This window comes from Pyricularia oryzae, chromosome 4 (genome assembly GCF_000002495.2).
Source record: "Pyricularia oryzae 70-15 chromosome 4, whole genome shotgun sequence".
Classification (NCBI taxonomy): domain Eukaryota; kingdom Fungi; phylum Ascomycota; class Sordariomycetes; order Magnaporthales; family Pyriculariaceae; genus Pyricularia; species Pyricularia oryzae.
In genome coordinates this window covers 4,241,214-4,261,449 of record NC_017851.1, presented here as the reverse complement: position 1 = coordinate 4,261,449, position 20,236 = coordinate 4,241,214, and the positions used below count along the sequence as shown (strand labels likewise).

The window sequence follows — 20,236 nt, the reverse complement described above, 5'->3', positions numbered from 1 at the left end:
AACGTATCAACACAGGCTTTTGCCCCCGTTTTGCGATGGGCAACTCGGGATTGCGACGGTGGAACGCGGTCGCGGGACACACCAGCTGTGGAGTTTTTGGTGGGGGGAGGTTTTGGCACGCCGGAGCTCACCCGAGTCCACGGCGCTCACAGGGGCCCGGGAGCTAAGAGAAAACTGTGGAGAATTTGCCAGAGTTGATCCGAAGACGCACCCTAGTCGACAGTCCCAAGCTAGGGGGGATGGGACGCCTATGTGAAATTTCGAGTTTGGCGCGCCCTGACGTCCGACTTGATTGAACCACGCCCGCGTGCAAGTCTAATAGCGTACGTCGAAAACCACACACAATGTTTGGACCATTTAGGATAACAAACGTCTTAAATGGCGGTCTTCTATGGTAAGTCTACTTTTCTTTTTTTTTTTCCTTGCTCGTCAGCCGGTTCGTCCTTCCAAGCCAGTCATTGACAAATAGCCTCCAAATTCAACAGGAAGACCCCATGGCGACTCTCTCGATTCCAGAAACTCCGCCAGCGCAGGCGGCTGCGAGCTGTCGACGACGTTGTAGCAACTTTGGACAAGGCATTAGCCAAGAAGGGCGAATCGCTCAAGTCGCTCGAGAGGTGGAAGGAGGAGATGCCGACCGAGGCTGAGATGGCTCCCAGGGACAAGTACACCATCTTTGCGCGGTACGAGAAGAAGTACCGGAAGGGCATTCACAGTAGGCGGCCTTTTATTTTATTTTATTTTGCTCGGAATTTTGAGCTCCTGGGTCGATCGCTTGGGGCTGCTTGTCTTGGGAAACGTTAACTGACAGGATCCTTCTTTTACAGAGCTGCCAAAGTGGACAAGAGTGTCACAGAGAGTCAACCCTCCTGGTTTCTGATGAACCAGTTGAACGAAAATCACGATATATTGATCCCTCGAGAGGTTTCAACTCATCGGGAAGTGCCAACTCTGGACGAAAGCCATGGAGCGTTCGATTTCGACTCTGGAATCCGGCTGGGATACAATTCACGCATGGCCGTTTTTCTCGCATATCAATCATGGGACGCAGCGTACCTTCCATGCATAAGACTGCTCGGTACATCCTGCAACTCGTTGCACAATCTCAGCTCTGCTGTTGGCACCTTGGTGCCTTTGTTGATAAGAACGCCGTCACTGTGGGCAAGCCGATAATGACCTATGAGGCGTGTATCACTTTGTTGTATTTAAGCGTCTGTAACATCATCTTTGTAGAAAAAAAAATGAGTCTTCATTGGTATCATCAAAAGTGCAAATTCCATTTGAACCTGATCCTGGCCCCTCACCGGCAAGTATATAGTGAGTGCCTTTGTCCGAATCAAACAAGGGCAAATCACACAAACCCTCCCAAGCGCCATCAAGTAAACAAGCGCATTTGTTCACCTCAAGTGCCCACGCTCCTCCTCGTCCCTAGAATCCCTCTGCTCTCTCGCGCGCGCCTCGCGCTCCATCTGGATTGCCCTACCGAGGCCGCCGCGACCCTCATCGTAGTCCTCACGATATTCGTCGCGGACCTGACCGCCAGACTTGCCGCGGCCGTACTGCCTTCCCTCCTCGAAGCCCGGGTCCAGATCTGTGCGGATGACACGCTCGTCCAGCTTGGTGCCGCCAATGTACTTCATGCAGTCGATCGCGTCCTGGTGGGTGTAGTACTCGACGAAGCAGAAACCGCAGGGCGTCTTGTTGAAGCGGTCCAGGCCCATCACAAGGCGCTTGATCTCGCCACACTTTGAGAAGAGCTCGTATACTTGCTCTTCAGTTGTGTAGAATGACCTGTGGGAGACATTAGTAGCTGGGACGGATATGGCTACATGGCCAGGTTCCAAGATGCACTGGTGGGCGTAGTACATACAGGTTACCAACATAGAGCGTTGTCGAGTTGGCGAGGGGGTCCTCCTGTGGTGGGGGCGGCGGCGCATCATCATCGCCGTTGTCGGTACGTCGTCGCTTGTTGTGTTGCTTGTTGAAGTAAGCACTTGGCTTGTCCAGCCGGTCGACCGTTCCGCGGAACTGCATATTGTCTGCTTTGTGTAGCTAATTGGTGGTTCAAAAGTGAATGACGCTGCAAAGGCAGATGTTCTCTTTTGTTTCTCTTCCTGGTTTTCCTTTTGTCGTTTAACCAGGTACGCGGTTTTTGTGCTAGTTCTAGATCTGACTCCCGAGCTCGAATTGGCGAGAGAAGCTAGCGCTGCGTCAATCGCGCCGGACTCATGCACGATTGGAACCTTCTTGGTGCAACTTGCAGGCAAAATAGGTACCTTACGAGGTGGTAATGCTTGTTCTAAGGTGGGTCCTTAACAGAAAAGTGCCCCACATAAGCAGTCACTTCCCGGCAGAGAAGCTTGAGGTCGTCGGCGCGTTCAAGAAATTTGAGGCTGGGGCCTGAAAGAACTCTAGGCAGGCATTCCCTATTGTCACAAAAATGTCAACTGCATGCACTTGATAGCATCTTTTTTTTTGCTGCCAACCGCGTCGGTTTTATATGGCCCGTAGACGTGTGTAGACCTTGCGCGCTTAAACCAGACGGTCTCGCTCAAACAAAATCAATCGTTTAGCTGATCCCGACCAGCATCCCTCTCAGTAACGCGCTCCACGAATTTAATGTCGACCTGATACATCATAATCGAAAAGAAGTGTCTTCACCCAACCTGCACAAAATGGTGAAAATCACCAGCTACACCCCAGCTTGGCTGAACGAGCCGGCCCTTGGTCACAGTTTATTCGCACCCCCGGAGCTCGACCCTAGGAGGAGTTCTTACGCGCCCAAGGGCAAGCCCAAGGCCGGACCAAGGCGGACGATAGCGCGTCGAGGGACCGAGGTGTTTGTCGCCAACGGTCGGGAAATCAGATGGGGCGATCTCGTGTACCTCAAGGAGCAACACCAGTCGAGGCAAACTCGGGGTGGTGTGCGCATCAAACGGGAAGACTCGAATGGCTCCGGTTCTTTCGCAATACATGAGGATGACGGACCCAACGCCGGCATCGGATCCTCTGGCCATGCTCAGGGCATGCGCGTAAGTGGCTTTTTACCTCATTGTTTCCATCATGCTGACCATACGTGATTACATGTTTGCTCCTGCTAACAACATTGGTCTTCGCGGAACTACAGACTATCAAGACGCCGGTAGCAGACGACATCAGGCAGCTCATCGTATCACCACACTCAAACTATCTCGCAGTGCTTACGGCACATACGGTCCATGTATGCCTGCTACCGGATCCTTCACACCTGACGGCCGAAGACAGTGGCCCTCTTAAGGCCAAGTTCTGGACTCTGGGGCCTACCACACATGTGACGTCCAAATCGGCTATCGCATCGGCCCTTTGGCATCCCCTCGGTGTTAGTGGCTCATGCCTGGTCACCGTCACTGACGATGCCGTCGTTCGGGTGTGGGAATTATCTGCCGCCGACAGGTGGTCATTCGACTCGCCCACCCTCGCCATCGATCTGAGGAAGCTCGCGGATGGCACATCCCTCGACCAGGACTTCAGCGCATCGATCGGGGCGATGAACCAGGGATTCTCGCCCGACTCGTTCGACATGGAAGTGGCTGCCGCCTGTTTCGGCGGCCGTGGCTCTGGATCGTGGTCGTCGATGACCTTGTGGGTCGCCATGCGTGGAGGCGACGTCTACGCTCTGTGTCCGCTGCTTCCTCAGAAGTGGGCACCGCCGCCTACTCTGATCCCGTCGCTGTCGGTTTCGGTTGTTGCCAAGGTTGCCGCTATTGAGGACGACCCGACCATATCGGGTTCCGAGAAGCAACTAGCACAGCAACAGCTAGAGTGGATGTCAGATCTGGATAGCCAGGAGCCTCGGATTATCGAGGCCTCTGTTACTGAGCCAGCCTCGGAGATCTACACTCGACCTGCAAAACCCGGAGCCATTCCCAAGCTACAGGGTCCTTTCGATCTTGATTTGGAAGTTCTGGGTGACGACGATTTGGATTTGGAATTGACTGACATTTTTGTCATTGGAGAGAAGGGAGACACGGGAGATTTGATGATGGAAGAGGATGAGGACGAGCTTGCCGCAGACGACTCAGAAGGCTTGTCACTATCTGTGATATGTCTTGTCTCCACCAGCGGACAACTTCGAATTTGCCTGGATCTCGACGGTGTCCAGGCACAGTGGCTTCCACCCTTAAAATCCAAAGTGAGCAGATTCGGCTCTACTATGGATCCTCCTTCGCTTCTTACATTTCAGACGATGGACGTTATGCGACCCATGGAAGTTACCTCGGACGCATGGCCCATGTTCAGCGAAGATGTTACATCACGATACTCATTTTACATTACACATCCGGCCGGCATCACACTGGTGTCCCTAGCACCTTGGGTCTTCTGTCTGGAGAGCGAGCTGCAGGGCGATTCGGTGTCCGGTGCAGATTTCAGGATAGATCTTCTGGTCAAGGGACAGTCATCAACCAGGGACCGCATATACACCCACAAAGGGGGCCCGCTATCTGCTTGCGTCGCCATCAACGATCCAGACCTGGGCCACTTTGTACTGAGCGGCACGCCCCAGGCTGCCGTTGCACTAACTCTGGACACGCCCGAAGACGAGTTTGGGCCTGCCGTCCGGGCGCCCAGCCCGACGTTCGCCCACGAAGAGGATATCAAGCCGTTAGTCATCTGCGAGCCGCGGCCGACGTTCCAACCCCCCGACACGCTTGGGGAGCAGAACGAACTCTCGGACTTTGTCAAGCTCGCGAGGTCGAGCAAGTACCAGGCGGCTCTGACACAGCAAGAAATCAGGCTGTCGCCGGCGATCCTCACGTTGCTCACCAACGCGCACCAGCACGTGGACGCCCAGACGGAGCGGATTAATCAGGCGGTGAGCGAGCTGTTTAGAAGGCTGCAGCAGCTGCCGGCGGAGCTCCACGAGCAGGTGCTCAAGATGAACATGCTCAAGGGCAAGATTGATAAGATTGCGGGCGAGGATGACGTTGACTCTGAAACAGGCGAGCGCATACCTGACGATGTGCGACTGAGGAGGCGGCTCGAGGAGGTCAGTGAGCGCCAGAAGGCGTTGGCAGAGCGCATGGACAAGCTGAAGAGGCAGACAAGCCGGGCGCACAGCCGTGAGCTGAGCGATAAGGAGAAGGCGTGGATAGAGGAAGTCAAGGCGCTCGAGGCGAGCGTGCTGGGAAGCTGGTCCGACGTGGTGGCCACGAGCGGGGAGGAGCTGCAGCAGCAGCAGCAGAGAACGGGGGCAAAGATCAGGCAATACCGGCAGCGGTTCGAGGAGGTCACGCGGCTCAAGGAGGAGCTGGTCAGGCAGGCTCAGGCTCTGGGGCAGCACCAACAACAGGGCCAGAACCAGCAGAGGAAGGGATCCCCGGCAGGGGATGGCGGCAGGACGGAGCCGGGATCGCCATCTACGCCCAACATGAAGATACCGGCCGAGGTGCGCAAGGCCAAAATTGGGCAGGTGATGCAGCTTCTGGAGAGGGAGACTGCGCTGGTCGAGGCTGTCAAGTCAAGATTGGAGAAGCTATCAGTGAGCGCATGATTGAGAATACAAGACTACGGGCAACGATTGGACCAGTCAAGCAAGGGTCACAGCTGTGATGCATTCGGGTTGGCGACTTGGCGTCAAGGTCTGGGGGGTGTTGAGATATAGCACGATGTCCAGTTTCGGACAGTCTTGGGGTTACTATGTGCAATATAATTTGGGTATGCCTCGACTTGTTGCATATTACCGGCATGCCGTAGGCACGTAAAAGAGATACGTGTCCAGGGTCTGCCTCACTTAAAAGAGTTAGTACCATATTATAGAAGAAAGCGAAATAGTACAAGGTATTATTATCAAGGCTCCAAGGAGCGCCCGATTAGAGTGATGAGCAAGTCCTTGACATACAGTGCGAGTAGAAACTAACGCATGTTCCCATCCATCCTAATCAGGATACATCAATTTTGCTCCTGCCGTCGTACACCATAATCATGTACAGCCTCACTTCCGATGCGGGGTTTGAGGCTCCCTAGCTCTGGCCTTTCTTTTGCTCTCCCCCATTCCTATTTTTCTTTTTCCAGGATTAGCCCCATCTATCTAGACTAGAATTAGAACTAGACTAGACCCAAATTTCTCGCTGCGATCGGCACTGTGACTAAACCTTGGTGTGTGATGCCATAGGCAACACCCTCTTCGATCTCACGAGAGCATTTCAGTATATTTTGCAGTACAAAAAATTGATCAACAGCCGAATCAAAAAGGACAAGCAAAATCGATGGTCGACTACACCTCGCTCAGGGACATGCAAAAGCTCTCATCGTCCCATCCGTCAGTTGGTCGCACCAAAAGTTGCCGTGACATTACTAACTATCGGTACCTCGACAGCGCCTTTGTGGACTATTCTGAAACTAGACTAGGTACATGTTGCTCAGCTGAACACAAGCTTAGAATGCCAGTGTATCATACGTTGATATTGATCGCCACATGCAGTCTAACCCGAAGGCCTCGAGGTGGCAGACAGCCTGCATGACAACAACGGGGACGCACAATCATTGAAGAGCAGCAGCAGCTATTTCTAGTACCTGGCAAGCTTTTACTGGCCATTGTCGTCAGAGCTTTCCCGGTTTTGTATTTGCTTGCCTGCTGAGTACTTGCCGAGGTTCCAAGCTTGTGTTGGTTTTCATTTTGCTTTTCATTATCTTTTCTTGCCTCTGCTCCCTCGTCCACCCTTGCAATAACACCCCGGGAGCCTTGCCTATCTCGATTCAATCGGAGGTCCCCCTTGGTGGTCTGGGGCACTACTATCAATCCATGCAGTGTGATCGCCTCCCAATCCAAATCCAACCCTGCGGTCCTCCTTCAAGCGGCTCGAGGACACCTCGATCGGGCAAAACTGCGAAACGAATTGACCGGTTATCTTTCCATGATGACTCTTGAGACGGATCATTTCTATTGAAGCCTACCCGCCTGTAATGAATGCATCTCCGTTTGTGTTCTTCCAGCATGCAGCAGACTGGACGGATTCTCTCATGGTTTCGGGTACGACGCTGGCGATGACTCTTTAGTGCGTCAGTTAGGTGACACACTGGCAGTAATACGGAGAGGTCAGATAACCCCAGCCTGTCCGTTCTCATACGCATATCATAGTTTGTATGTGTGTGCAAGGTACCTGCTGGTACTCTACTGTAAACGGGGTACCTCACGTCACTCACATGCAGTATGCTGGTTGGTGTCGGGTCGGCCTCTTAAGTGGCCCTTGGCTTTCTATTCGTTGCCTTACCTACCTACTTTTTTGTCCCCGACTTTTCACCAACTCCGGGCCAGAATGCAGAAATGCATGCAGATGGTAGCCTGGACACTGTACGAACAGCCGAGAGCTCAGTGGTTCGACAAATGGGTGAGTCCTTACGCCTATCTGGGGTATTTTTCCTCTCGAACTACTCTAGTATAAATAAGTGGTTGGTTTCCCGTAACTGTTCTGATCAGTATTCCTAGTTTACTTCTTCATGCTCGCTTCGATCGGAAGCTCAAGCAAAAAGCCTATCGCAGGCTGAACATCTACTTTGTCCAAAGCTGGCCCTCCTGATCTAATGCTCGTCCTTTTCGCCAATTTTACACCAGCAGCATCGGAACTCTCACAGCAAACACCACCAAACACATCTACCGCAGCCATGGCACAATCAGGTAATCTCCTAGTCGTCAACCTGTATAGACAGACCTTAGGTGCGTTGATCCATGTTTACTCTTTTGCTTGGAACATCAAGCGCAAACAAGCCCCTTTACAGCCTTGTCAACTTGCTAACTTCAAAACCCTCCAACCCCTGGTCCAGACAACTGTTTGTTCATGTCGGTTGAAGATACTACGTTGGACATCATCACCTCCAAGGAGCCCGAGGGTGGCAAGTTTCGGGCCATGGTGATCAAGAGCGATGGATACGGCAGCAGGAAAACACGTTCAGTCCTCTTCTCCGATGTGGGAACCACCGTGGTCGAAGCCCTGGAGCTCCTCCACGCCAAAACGGCCGAGGCCCTCAACCACCACATCCTGACCAACGGTTTCGCGCCTGTGCGTGAGAGCCGCAGCAAGCCTCGTGACTGGGAGGATGACGGAAGCGAGATGTCGGCCTCATCATCCGGTTCAGACTCGGACGACTCGGACGCCACGTCAGTCTCAAACCTGTCCGATGATGGAGGACCACCTGCCCAGAAGACCCGGAAAAGTTCAAAGAAACACCGCTCATCTTCGCGGACTAGGGTCCGCAGCCCCATCAGACCGCCGGGGCCTACGGGACGCATGGGTGTGCCTCCGATGCCAGGCATGCGGCCGCCCCCTGTGATACGTCCTGGCCCCCCGGTCATGCCTGGCACCAGCGTCCCCCCGCCCGGCCTGCGGGGCAATCCGCCTCCCGGGTACCCTTGGCGCCCGCGCCCACCTCAGGGTTTCCGTGTCCCTCAGCTCGTCGAGGTGCCTGTGCCGTCCGGCCCGCCGGGCGCGCCGGGCATGCGGTCCGCCCGCGACGTCAAGATCGGCATCACCTGGGCCGGCCGCCGGCAGCAGATGATGGTACGCCAGGTGCCTACCAGGCGCAACATCACCACGGCGGCCCTGCGCTACTTCAACCTCAACCGGGACGCTTTTGGCGCCCCCAAGGAGGTGCCCGCCTCGAGCTGCAACGTGTGTGTGCTCAAGGAGCTCGTGCTGCCAAAGGCCCCGCTGTTGGGCGAGGAGCGGTACGACATGACGGCGTACCACATGGATGACCTGTCGGAGATATGCGACTCGGTAGTTGGCGCCTCCAAGAAGATCCCGCTCTTTGAGGTCACGATCCAAGGTCTGCCGGGCAGCCAGGAGTGCAGCGATGGTGACTGGTAGGGGATGATTGAAAGTTTTGAGGTAGGTTGTATGCTGGTGCTTGTTCGATTATATCCGGAGTTATAATGAGACGCGATCAAATTGTCTTTTCTTCCCTCTTTTTTCTACTATTTCCCTTCATAGCCGATGGGTAGTTTCTGCTGCTTCGATGTCTAAGAGTATACGCTGGCCCTATTTTCAGTATGGCATACCCGATTTCCCAACGTTTGAGTACCTTGAAAATGACACTTCTCTCTGTGTTAATCTTCTATCGTTTCTAGCGATTTTAATCTATTGGGGCCGTGACCATGCAAGTTTCCCTGGGTCAATCAGAAGCATAGATGAATGGTATTCAGACCATCCCGGACATTTCTTGGGGCCGTCCGTACCAAGCCCGCCAAAGTATCACTGTATTCTCTTAGCAAAGTAGTTTGCGATGATGTAAATAGAGTCCGTGATGGTATCCTCGCCATCATCAGCCGCTGGCTTGCTGGAGCACGGCTAAGTGGCATTTGCTCGAGGAAAGAAAAGGTAAGATGAAAGAAGAGATTAGAGCTTTCTAGATCCGACCAGGAACGACAGATACTTTGTCCTGGGCAATATAAACTGGGAGAAGCTGTGATAGCTGTAGATGCAGGGCACCTCAGAGAGGTCACATAGTGCGTAGAAGTCTACACGTGCTCGATAAAGAAAAGCCAGCACCTCCCTCGCTGGAGTATCCTTGAAGCAAGATGAAGAAAAAGAAGAGAAGGGAAACAAAGCCATATACCAGAAACCTCAATTTAACTGCAGCTCTGGTTGTCCGTATGACCAAAGTGGTGTGATCACCCCAACAGTCGAGAAACGCCAAAGATATCAGACGGGACGGGAAAGATCAAGATGTGTCACAAAGGGCAAGGCATGCCCGGACAGTTGGACGAGTAACCCCCCACCCCAAGAAAAAAAATAAATAAATAAATAAATCAGACATTGCCGTCCCACACGACGAGATCGTCAAAGCTAGTGTGGAAGAAATCTTCCGCGGGAGGCATTGCGAGGTTTCTGTGCTGCAGGTGGATGCTGTCGACGCTGCCGTCCATGCCACCGACGAACGAGGCTACCGATGCCTGGGCATGCGGTCGTGTCGCTGCAGCAAGCGCGTATGGGGATGATGCTGCGTAGTAAGCGGTGCCGCTAGGGTTCGGTGCCGGCCGTGTCTCGACATACGCTTTTTCCTCGAGACCGATGCCTGTCAGACCGTTGTGGGGGTATGCGTCGTAGCTGGCCATGGTGAAAGCGCCGTTCGCATTGCCAAAAGCACCACCATCATTAGAGATATTATGAGTGACGGCTTGCTGGCTGCCATTCTGTAATGTCTCAAAAGTAGAGAAGGGGTGTTTCGTTTTCATGGAGACCGGAGCGGCGGCTGGAGCCGCAGCAGGCTGAATGAGGCGGTTGTCGACGGGATAGGCAGGCGTGGAGCATACAGCCCCTTGGAGCTGCGGCTGTTCAATGGCGTTTGTGCTAGCCTCGATGCACTCCACTTTCTGCTGAACCACCTCAGCCATGCCGCTTTCAGGATCAATGTGGAAAGATGGGGCCTGAAGAGCATGATCTTGTTGCTGTCCGTGACTGGTATGGACCTTGGTTTGTGCCGTCAGCGGATATCCAGCAGTATCCCGACGTTGCAATTCTGGAAGTGTGCTCGCAAATGTGGCAATAGAGTTATTGCTGGAGCCTTCATTGGGTGCAATCACCGTGGGCTTGTTTCCGTCGACGTTCTTGTCCAGTGACAAGCCTGGTTTCTCTGTAGGCTCCGGGTAAAAGGGGTTGAGGTCGATGATGTCACCTACAATAGAGTCTTTATATCAGCAACATACACGCCTTTCTCGTCATGTTCTTCATGAACACGGAGGGGAGTCAGTCCAGCTCCCAGAGAGTGAGCTATAGGCTCTATGACTCTTTGATACTTGTCTTGCCTCCGATTCGATCCGATGCTGGGGTATCAACATGTACATTGTCTCAACTTACCATCAGACAGCTCGCCGTCACTCTCCTCATCACCAGACTTGCGCTTCTTGATCCTCTCGCCTGGGTTCGGAAGAAACCTCCGCCGCCGCTCGCCCTGGGGCCTCTTCATGACTGCATCCCGTCGACCGCCATGATTCCATCTAAACAAAAGACAATTCTTTTCATTAGCATTTATGCTTTTGGAGAAGAGGGAAACAACAGATGAAAACTCCTTCGTTGCCTGAAAGATATCTCACTCACTCAACCAGCGTGCCGGTAAAGTTCCTACTCGGCGAAAAGGCCAACAAGCTGGCCCGCGAGATCCTACGAACGCCGAGCCTCTCCACACGGGCGATGGCTCCCTTCTTCTCCCTCAGCAGCCACTCGAGCAGGTCGCACACGTCATTCTCGTCGAGGTCCTCCTCATGGAAATTGGCCGAGCTGGGGTTGAGGGCTGCATTGAAATGTTTGGCAAAGCTAAATAGAAAAAAAAAAGTTGGTTAGAGAGAATAAGACATTTTGTTTTGTTAGGTGGACCTTCTTGGGAATTAGGCCCAAGATAGTTCAGCATCTGCACACATAGCGCAAACGAGAGAATACACTTTGCTGGGTGTAGTAGAAATTACTCAAGGGGAGGAATCAGAGGTGCTGGTAAAAGAAATGCAACCATGCTGGATATTACGCTCCCCGCGCTGTTTCGGCGGCTTCTCCATATGCACTTTTCTGCATATAAGCGAGATGGCGAGCTGCACCTCAAACTCTGTCCACTCACCCGGCGCACGGCGGCCGAGACGATTCTCGTTGGCTGGCATTGTCCTCTCCAGAGTTTGCTTCTAGGGCCTTTGGACCTTGTTGTGTGAAATCGACCCTCGAGTTTTGGCAAGAAAGAAACAAGAATAAGAAGCCCAGACATGTAGAAAAAGTATGAGATCTCTGGCGCTCAAAAGCTGATGAGAAGGTGAGGTAGACAGAAGTGAATAAACGTAACCACGGTTTTCAAGAAAGTCTGGAAAACTATGAGGCTGGTTTGGTATCAAAGTCGCGAGCGGGCTCTGACTACGCGGTCCAACAAGTTGTTGAGCTGTGTGCTGTAGAGAAAACAAGCAAAGTTGCTGATATCCACACCCAGTCCGGATGACCCATTCGTCAAGAAGGAAAGCAGACCGTGCCAGTCAGCCTCGAAAGGTGGATGGCAGGCAAGCAATCCCAAAAGTAGGATATGGAGCTAATTCAAACCTGCCCTGATTCCACAAAGAAAGCTCGGCTGCTCGAATGATTGATGAACAATGAGAATGAATGGCAGAATTTATAAGGGAGATGAGCTTGGTAGTAAGTTCGGAACCCAAGCACAAACAACAGCGGGACAATATCAAGAAAAGCCCAGGCACGCTTTCAGGCTTTAGACAACCATAGCCAACTGGCCTTGATATTGACATTTTCAAGGTCTCTATCCTGGCAATTCGCCCAACGCCGCCCAGATGCCTTCAACACCGTCGTTAAAACCAAGAAAAAAAAAAAAAAAAAAAAACAGAAACATAATAAGGGTAAAATATAGAATAGGGCTCCACAATATCACATCTCGCCGCGCCGCACCGCATCATGATGGTATAGCCAAAAAGAAACAAAAAAGAGATAAACCAAAATCAAATCGTTTCTCCGTTTCCTGCCCACATCTAATAGATTCCTTGCGTCCTATACTGGAAGGTATCGTAGCTGCATGAGTGGAGGCGAATGTTAGCAAAGAAAAGGCACATATAAAAGCCATGAGAATCTGGGATCAACTGACAGTCGTGTGTAATAGCTACCGAGCGACTTGCCAATCAAGTCGTCGACAAACTGCTCGGCCTCGTCGGCGCTCAGTTGAAGTTGAAATCGCTGTCTCAGGTTGATGGACGTCTGCGCTATGCCAGCCCCGAAGCAAGGCATCTTAGATTCGCGTCCCATCATGCTCACGAGGTCGATGATATTGTCAGCTTCTCGGCGAAGTGCTGTTATTTAACCCGGATCGTGTTAGTGAGATTTCTGGTTTGCATCGTAAAAATATACATGACCGCCCCCGAGTCTGTACATACCCTGGAAAGCCTGCTTGCAAAGCTTCTTAAAATCCTCAAACTCAGGTGATCCGATACCTCCCAGAACCTCGAGATATTCGTGCGTGAACTTGAACGGCGACGCCTCGAAGCCGACGGCGCCCGGAGAGTTGGACAGCATGAATCCAAAGTCGATGTGTATTATGTGTCCCTCGTTATCGACCAGCACGTTGCCGTTGTGACGATCCTTGAGCTGAAGTATGTACGAGATCATGCTGTACGCCGCAAGCGACCGCTTAAAGGCATCGACGCCCGCCTTATGCGGTTCGCTGTCGACAGGCCCAAACACCTTGACAAAGTGGTCCTTGAGCGTCGCGATCCGCCGCCGGGGGTTTTGTCCGGACTCGATTGTCGACAGTGTCAAACTGCGCTTGATCGAGTGCAGCGATACTCCGTTGGTGATGGTCTCGATCAGGCCTGAAGACTCGCCGGTCACCAGGATCCGCATCAGCTTGACCCAGACGGGGACGCCCGCGTTGACCCAGATGCGGTGGCAGACGTTGATGAGCTGGCACGCGAACGCCTCCTGCCGCAGATCGGCACCAGTCTTGACGATAACGCTGACAAGGTCCCAGTTCTTCATCCAGCCATACGGAGAGGACCTCCGGATACGTTCCTTCTTGACGTGCCAGGCCTCTCCAAACACGGCTGCGCTCGGATCGTCTCGATCCCCCTTGCGCTGAAGACCACCCGTCTTGAAGTCGTTCTCCATGCGCGCAGCCCCAGCGTTGGTCGTGTCCGCGGGCGGGTCGATGGGCGCTTCTACCTCGCCGTCTTCGCCCGCCTCTGCATTTCCGTTCGTCGCTGCTGCCGCCGCAGCCTCCGCCGCCGCATTGGCAGCGTCTGCCTTTGCTATTATTAAATCAAATGTCGGACCATTGCCATCATCCAGATCAAAGCTCTGCTCCTCCAAGCTCTGCATACTGGCAATGATCTTTGCTCGGATGGCAGCCACTTCTTGCTTTGGCCGCTTGCCACTGGTAGCCTCAAGCTGTGCAAGCATCTGCGACGCAGCGCGCATGTGCGTTGCCAAAGCCGAAAAGTCTGGCTGCTCTACCGCAGGTGTCGAGGGGCCAGCATTGACAGCGCGTGTACTAATTGTCACCACCGGCTTCCTGCGAGGTCCAGGACTGCTGGATCGTGATGTAGAGGTGGCCGAGCTCCGCGCCGTAGGCTCCGACAGCGTCGAGATGGTCGTCGCGCTGCTGCTCAACCTCTGCATGCTGCTGCTTCCCGGCGCCGCTACCGACGGCGTCTTTTCACCGCTGCCCGATGAATCGTCAAAAGCCCCCAGGACTCCAGAGCCGCCAAGGTCGCCAGCTGTGGGCTCAAAGACGCTGTCGGGAGCGACCGGCTCCGGGTTGCCACTCCTGGCCAGAGGAATCCTTGGCGATTCCGTCAGGTCGAAAATCCTCTTACGGGATCCCTGCTCTGCCAGCAGCGTCGATAGCAGCCTCTGGTTGTCAGCCGAGTCCGGATCGAAGCTGAAGTCGTCCCGCAGGATCTCGACCATCAAGAGGTACGGCACCTTCTCTGCACTGTTCAGCACTGTCGACTCAGCCGGGTTGACCCTCACAATGCGGTGGTGTTTGCTCTTTCCGGGCGAGCCATGGGGCATGGATGGCGGACAGATCACGGGGATATCGACTTCAGCCGGCAGGTCCTGTGTGATGAGGGCCAGCTCCGCCCGCAGGGCGCTGAGACGGGCCTGCTTGGGCACGATTACCAGTCGGTTCGAAATATCCTCGAGCGCCGTCAGGAAGGCAGTCTGGCACCTGAAGTAGTTCTGCCTCAAAAGCCTGGTCTTCTGTGCCGAATCCATGTCGTCCTGGCTAATTATGGCCTTTGCGTGGTGCGAGTGCCTACGGGTCATGGGCTCAGAAGGCTTGAGCCCAGCAGAGACTGGAGACGTGGGGCGCGTGATTTGCATCCGCGGTGATCGCATGTCTGGTAGCGGCAGCGATGACGAGCTAAGACGGGCCTCAACCGCAAGCATATCCAGCTGTGATGGCCGCTTGGGTTCATTAACAGGGGTGCGCGACCCAGATGAGGAAGTCGGCCGTGGCGATTTGGGTGCCCTCGGAGGCTTAGCGGCGGCGGCAGTCCCAGAGTTCGCAGTCGCAGTCGCAGTCACTATCTTGGGATCGGGGGCGCTTGTGATACGCCCTGGGTCTTTCGATCGTTTTGACCTCGACGTCGTCGCGTTGATCGTATGCGCGCGGCTGATTTTAAGCTGTTCGGTCGGGCTTTGCAGCGTCGTCACAGGGTCCGAGACGGCATCCGCCGGCACTGGCTTCCGGCCCTGAGCAACAGCCAGCGGCCCAGCCCAGGTCGCAAGGCCTGGGACGCCTATGGCAGCCATGATGAAGCTGCCCAGCACCATGACGGGTAAAGTGTTCTCTTTGATCTTCTCATTTCTCGCCGAGTCCGAAAGTCCAAATACTATGTGTTGAACCTTGTTATAAACTCTCCTACACGTTTGGAACGCTTCAGCCTGCGGATTCGACGAGAGGTCGTGTAGGTATGTTTGGAACAGCCAAAATGTCTGAGCAGAGCGTCATGTATTTTTTCGGTCAGTCAGTCGTACTGTATGCCTGCAGGCGGTCGCCAGTTGATTGGGGGGCGGATAATGGTGATATCCAGGGGCGGCTTGGCAGCTTCTTCTGAGGGGTAGCGGGCAAAACGAACCAACAACGCTGCCGTAACCGACTCCTCACATAGGTCGAGCAGAAACTCCTCCAGGGCCATGGACTCGTTGTCCACGCTTATTATCAAATGGCATAGCTGCGGCAGGAAGAACTCGATATCCTCGTAGGGGAACTGCCTAAGCTTGTTGCAGAGGACGTAGTGTATCCCGACATGGTCTGCATACCGCCTGCAAGCGCCAAAGAAACATCAGCCATCAGGTTTTCCTCGGGCGAAGGCCAGGGGAGGGTGCTTTTTTGGTGGTGCATTTTCTCACGAGAGGTACGAGACCGAAAGGAATGGATTCGAGTTGAAGACGTCGCTGTCGAAAAACCGCTGCAGCAGATCCCAAGACATAACTGACGTAATCTGAGTATCGAAACTCTTCTTTGGGAAACGAGAACTGCAGTCGGGGTGCGTATACGGTCGGCGGGCCTCGGCGGAGAGGTGAAATGCCCAGGAAGGGGGGGGGGGGGTGGGTGGGAGAAACGGCGGTCCACCAGGGTCGCTACCGACAGAACCAGCGATCGGGGGAAACGATGTCGCTTCGTTATTTTTTCTGGAAAGTTGGGTGGGTTTTGGCTTTCGAGAAAACCGAGGCCTGAATGAGAAGCGGAAATCCAAAGCAACGAGTTCAGGAGGCCTTCATCGGAGGCGGGCGGAAGCGGCGGGATCGTATAGACAAAGCGGCGGGCAGACGTCCGTCATAGCTAGCTGCCGGGATCGACTCCGGTGCTCTGCTTGTGTTCGTAGGTGGGCTGTTTAGGTAGTCGAGCTAAATTTAGTTGTGGAAGGAAGGACAAGTCTAGATGTGTCGTGTCGATTTCAATCGTAGCGTTATTATGCTCTGTGGTTTTTCTTCTCCTTGGGTTCTTGTCTCAGGGGCTGGCCAGATTGTACTCCCAAATTTCGAGCCCGCACGCATGCATTGACGAAGCATTTGATATGTGTTGAATTCGAATGAGGTCTCGGATCGGCTGCAGTGGCCGACGCCAAATGTGGGGCCCACGACGATTCGCGTGCATCTGATTGATGCCGTCAAGCCGAAAGCAAGCTCCCCGCGTTCTCAGACCAAAAAGTAGGGTTTCTCAGGGGTCAGGTCCAGTCTGTCAACAAGCAGATCATTCAATTCTAGCACATACAACGTACAGTAGGCAAGGTATACGAATCCACTGGATATTCCTTGTCGTAAAACATAGAAAAAATCCCCCAAGATCAATATGTCATTTGGCCAGTTTCATCAATAATCATACCAAGAGTATTCTACCATTATTGCTCCTCGGCCAGGGGTTCATCCTCAACCCCTCATCGATTCAATCATGTTCCATTCAGTGATTCTTTGCCTGCAAAGACCCCGTAAGGCTGGCCATATGTGGATGCAAAGTAAAAAGATTCCCCCATGACGTACAGGTATGCATACTTTTGATTCAGTAGTCAATGTTCAGGGACTGATGTGCAGTAGGCTCGATCAGTCCAAAAAGTCAAAATCATCAGACAAATGCTAACCTCCGTGAAATTCCAAAAATATCACACGCTACCTTTTGCTATCAATGAACGCCTGCCATGATTACCATAAATGCTTTTTGAGAGGGCCAAAGAAAACTGCCCGTCCGATCATGACTTCATAAATTGCCGCTATCAACTATATATACTATGTAACCCTAGACCTCCGTAGTCGAGGAACGCGCTGTCGAGGAACGTGCTGTCGATATTTTGTTTCCAACATTAGCATCAACTAGCTTTGTCAACTGTCGATCAGCCGCATCTCGACTTACCACATATTTGACCCTCTCACTGCCATCGGGCAGCTGTATAACCTCGTGCTGGATTTGGAACCCAATCAACGGCATTAAGTTCGCCCAAACCATCCAATATGCAACCCCTATTGCGAGCATGCTCGTCCCCAGCGTTGGGACGACCCAGAAAGGTACGGCGTCAATCATCCTATTGGGAGCAAATGGAGCACCGACGCTGTAGAGCAGCGAGATAATCCAGAAAATGGTAAGCAATGGATAGCTGCGAAATGTCGTCCGCTGCTCCCGCCAGCCCTCCGAGACCTTGAAGGTGAGGTAGAGAAGGCCTACTCCAATGAGCAGTTTAATCCAGTTGCCTGTGTAGATGAACACGTTGGTGACAAAGGTGTATGAATCCGACGTGACGGAGCCCAAGATAAAAACGACGGTAAAGATCCAGTGCAGCAAAATGGCACCGGAAGGGGCTTTGAAGGGCCAGTCGCTAGCGAAAACCCTAGAGAACGGCAGGATACCCTCCTTTGCGAGTTCCTGCTTGACTCGAGGCATCGCGAACGACTGAGCAAATACGTTGCCTAGCGCCGACAGGGCAATGAAAATTGGCACGACTCGCTTGGTAAAGGTGCCTTCACCCCAAACCTGTCGCATTGATGTCAGAAAGTAATCCCCGTGGCAGTCCAAGTCGGAATTTTTTTACTAGGATCAACTCACGTTTTCAAAAAAAGCGGCTGCGACAATAACCTTCGAGTCCGCAATTTGTTGCTTTGACATGGCGGCGAAAAATGCAATGTTGGCCAGGACATACAGCAGAGTAACGGACGCAATCGCCATGGGTGCCGCAATCTTGAGCGTCCTAGGAGCATCGCGAACTTCCGTGAGAACCTGTAGGGCTTTTGTGAGTGAAATTGCACGAAATAGCGGATATATCTCCCCAGGGCATTCAGGGGCGAAAACGTACATAGTTGGCGTTTTCCCATCCGCTGTATGCATAGAGCACTTGTAAAAGAGCGATAGCATAACTTCCGGCGGCCTTCGTATCAGGGGCCTTCATAATGGTCCCTTGGCCTTGGAAGGTAGAAAAATTGTCTGGCCTCAAGGCTGGGTTTGCAATATGACCATTCAGGGCGGCAAAGCCTGCGCAGACGACCAAGAGCAACAAAACCAGCTTGAAGCAGCCAAGAATGTTGCTAAGCCAGATGCCCGTTTTAGGTAGGAACGCGTGGATGAGGCAAACGAGAGTGATGGCACCAACGGCGATTGACCTAGTCCGCACATCTGACGTCGCGCCGTTCTCGATGCTGGCTGTATCCCCAAGGGCGGCCTTGAAGATATAGCTAGCGAAGCTGATTGTGTTGCCCGTCGAGACGGCAAACAGCACGAACTGAACCGCAAATATGCATGTAGCCAGATACCTTGGCTTCTGATAGACCCTCTCCAACTGAACGACAATCCCGCATGAGAATGTGTGAGTGCAATCCTTCTATGGCAGGGTGCAAATGATTCAAGGGCAGACTTACGTAAACCTTTTCTCCTCCTGAACGGGGAAGTGCAGTCCCGAACTCCAAGTACACAAACAGACTTCATGCACACGTTAATGTCAGCAACTGAAGTCACATGAACCTCCGGCATGGTCCAAATAGCCTAGAACCCGACTCGTAACGAACTACTCACCCACTACAGCCAGTAACAATGTCAGCAAAGCCTCGGCACATGATCAATCCACGACCTACGAAAATCACTTACGCAAAGGTCATCATCCCACCCAGCACCCAGAAGAGAAGGGTCGCACCAACGTTATCCGTGTTGGTTATGATGGCGGACGGTGTCGAATAGATGCCGGTACCGACCACTCTGTTGATAATGAGCAGGGTGGTGGAGAAGACGCCCAGTTTCCTGTCTTCTGGGATGACAAAGTCCCGGTAGCCGTCGTCGCTCTTTTCGGGCGCCGAGTCAATCACCGTCATGTTCTGGTAACCCGTAATCTCATCACTAGTGGGCTGATCACCCGGGTCCGCAGAAGTGACCGGGGCACGGTATATCGTCGGTTCCTGCATTTTGGCGGGGAGGCGGCGACGAGTACGCTGCTCGTGCCAGAACAGTCCAAGGTGAGAGCCAGGGCTGGACAGAACCAGCCCAGGTGGTGGCAAAAGGCGTTTAAACTTCGCCTGTTGGTTTCCCCCAGTAAGATGATAAATTAAATTAAAATGGAAAAGTCTCTGAAGCCAGATGATGAAAAAGAATTATAGGCCTCCTAAGTAATGAGGTGATGAAGTGGAAATCGGTTGCGCGGCCGCGGGTGGGTTCATCCCAGGCAGCGTGGAACTTTCTTTCGGAGTTACAACCGCCCAGTAGACACACACGGGCGAGTCGGAGCGCGTTTGCGGTGCAAGTAAGAAAAAAAAACGGTCTTAATGTCTCTCGTAGGCAAGGCGCGGAGATCGACACAGACAAGCGCCGATGGCTTGCGTGTTTTGGCTGCTCGCGTGCCGCCCGTGGAGGGACTGACTTGGGCTATCAAAGACAGGCCCCCCGTTTGCCAGCCAATATCTTTCGGGAACGTGCAAAAACTGGCACACGGTTTGTTCGGTTGAAAAGCAACCTTGATGAAGTAACGAGAGGGAAAGGGGGAAGGGGTGGGATTTCGGGGTAAAGCTGACAGGTTTGGGAGTGGAGGTACGCTGGATGAAGAAGGGGAAAAAATGGGGACGGAAGCCTCCAGGGTATTATGCAAGGATCGCTGTCGACGAAGAACAGAAACCCGAACCCACTTTGGTTGGCAGATGATTGTCGGGCTGATGTGATAGCTGCAGGGAGTGGGGAAAAAAAAAGGGAAGGGATGAAGGGAGCAGCAAAGTGCCGTAAAATAGGACTGGAATTGGTATTTTTTTATGTCAAAAGG

General features: G+C 53.1%; 8 protein-coding genes across 8 annotated transcripts; 3 read left to right on the top strand and 5 right to left on the bottom strand.

Annotated features, from left to right (window-relative positions):
* The first annotated feature begins 183 nt into the window (after positions 1-183).
* Positions 184-1,257, top strand: MGG_06295 (uncharacterized protein). The gene is made up of 3 exons (XM_003717245.1): positions 184-394; positions 486-715; positions 828-1,257. Exons 1-3 carry the CDS (start codon positions 345-347, stop codon positions 878-880), a joined length of 333 nt encoding a protein of 110 aa, XP_003717293.1. The 5' UTR covers positions 184-344; the 3' UTR covers positions 881-1,257.
* MGG_06296 (nuclear cap-binding protein subunit 2) lies at positions 1,186-2,250 on the bottom strand. The gene is made up of 2 exons (XM_003717244.1): positions 1,871-2,250; positions 1,186-1,791 (listed from the first exon to the last, which is right to left on the bottom strand). Exons 1-2 carry the CDS (start codon positions 2,032-2,034, stop codon positions 1,398-1,400), a joined length of 558 nt encoding a protein of 185 aa, XP_003717292.1. The 5' UTR covers positions 2,035-2,250; the 3' UTR covers positions 1,186-1,397.
* A 131-nt stretch (positions 2,251-2,381) lies between these two features.
* MGG_06297 (uncharacterized protein) lies at positions 2,382-5,883 on the top strand. The gene is made up of 2 exons (XM_003717243.1): positions 2,382-3,032; positions 3,128-5,883. Exons 1-2 carry the CDS (start codon positions 2,676-2,678, stop codon positions 5,528-5,530), a joined length of 2,760 nt encoding a protein of 919 aa, XP_003717291.1. The 5' UTR covers positions 2,382-2,675; the 3' UTR covers positions 5,531-5,883.
* A 591-nt stretch (positions 5,884-6,474) lies between these two features.
* Positions 6,475-7,091, bottom strand: MGG_17194 (uncharacterized protein; the record flags this gene model as incomplete). The annotated part of the gene is made up of 2 exons (XM_003717242.1): positions 6,475-6,863; positions 6,934-7,091. Coding segments are annotated over 2 exons (296 nt in total), but the record flags the coding sequence as incomplete, so codon positions are not given.
* Positions 7,092-7,362: 271 nt separating this feature from the next.
* Positions 7,363-9,114, top strand: MGG_06298 (uncharacterized protein). The gene is made up of 2 exons (XM_003717241.1): positions 7,363-7,693; positions 7,801-9,114. Exons 1-2 carry the CDS (start codon positions 7,561-7,563, stop codon positions 8,841-8,843), a joined length of 1,176 nt encoding a protein of 391 aa, XP_003717289.1. The 5' UTR covers positions 7,363-7,560; the 3' UTR covers positions 8,844-9,114.
* A 670-nt stretch (positions 9,115-9,784) lies between these two features.
* Positions 9,785-11,623, bottom strand: MGG_12863 (uncharacterized protein; the record flags this gene model as incomplete). The annotated part of the gene is made up of 4 exons (XM_003717240.1): positions 9,785-10,650; positions 10,833-10,972; positions 11,073-11,265; positions 11,584-11,623. The coding sequence occupies 4 exons, from the start codon at positions 11,621-11,623 to the stop codon at positions 9,785-9,787; spliced, it is 1,239 nt and encodes a 412-aa protein (XP_003717288.1).
* A 455-nt stretch (positions 11,624-12,078) lies between these two features.
* Positions 12,079-16,004, bottom strand: MGG_12862 (phosphatidylinositol 4-kinase PIK1alpha). The gene is made up of 5 exons (XM_003717239.1): positions 15,864-16,004; positions 15,590-15,776; positions 12,884-15,446; positions 12,598-12,799; positions 12,079-12,524 (listed from the first exon to the last, which is right to left on the bottom strand). Exons 1-5 carry the CDS (start codon positions 15,941-15,943, stop codon positions 12,485-12,487), a joined length of 3,072 nt encoding a protein of 1,023 aa, XP_003717287.1. The 5' UTR covers positions 15,944-16,004; the 3' UTR covers positions 12,079-12,484.
* Positions 16,005-17,237: 1,233 nt separating this feature from the next.
* MGG_12861 (uncharacterized protein) lies at positions 17,238-19,391 on the bottom strand (the record flags this gene model as incomplete). The annotated part of the gene is made up of 6 exons (XM_003717238.1): positions 17,238-17,288; positions 17,362-17,976; positions 18,049-18,219; positions 18,296-18,775; positions 18,855-18,915; positions 19,081-19,391. 6 exons carry the CDS (start codon positions 19,389-19,391, stop codon positions 17,238-17,240), a joined length of 1,689 nt encoding a protein of 562 aa, XP_003717286.1.
* Between the last annotated feature and the right edge of the window lie 845 nt (positions 19,392-20,236).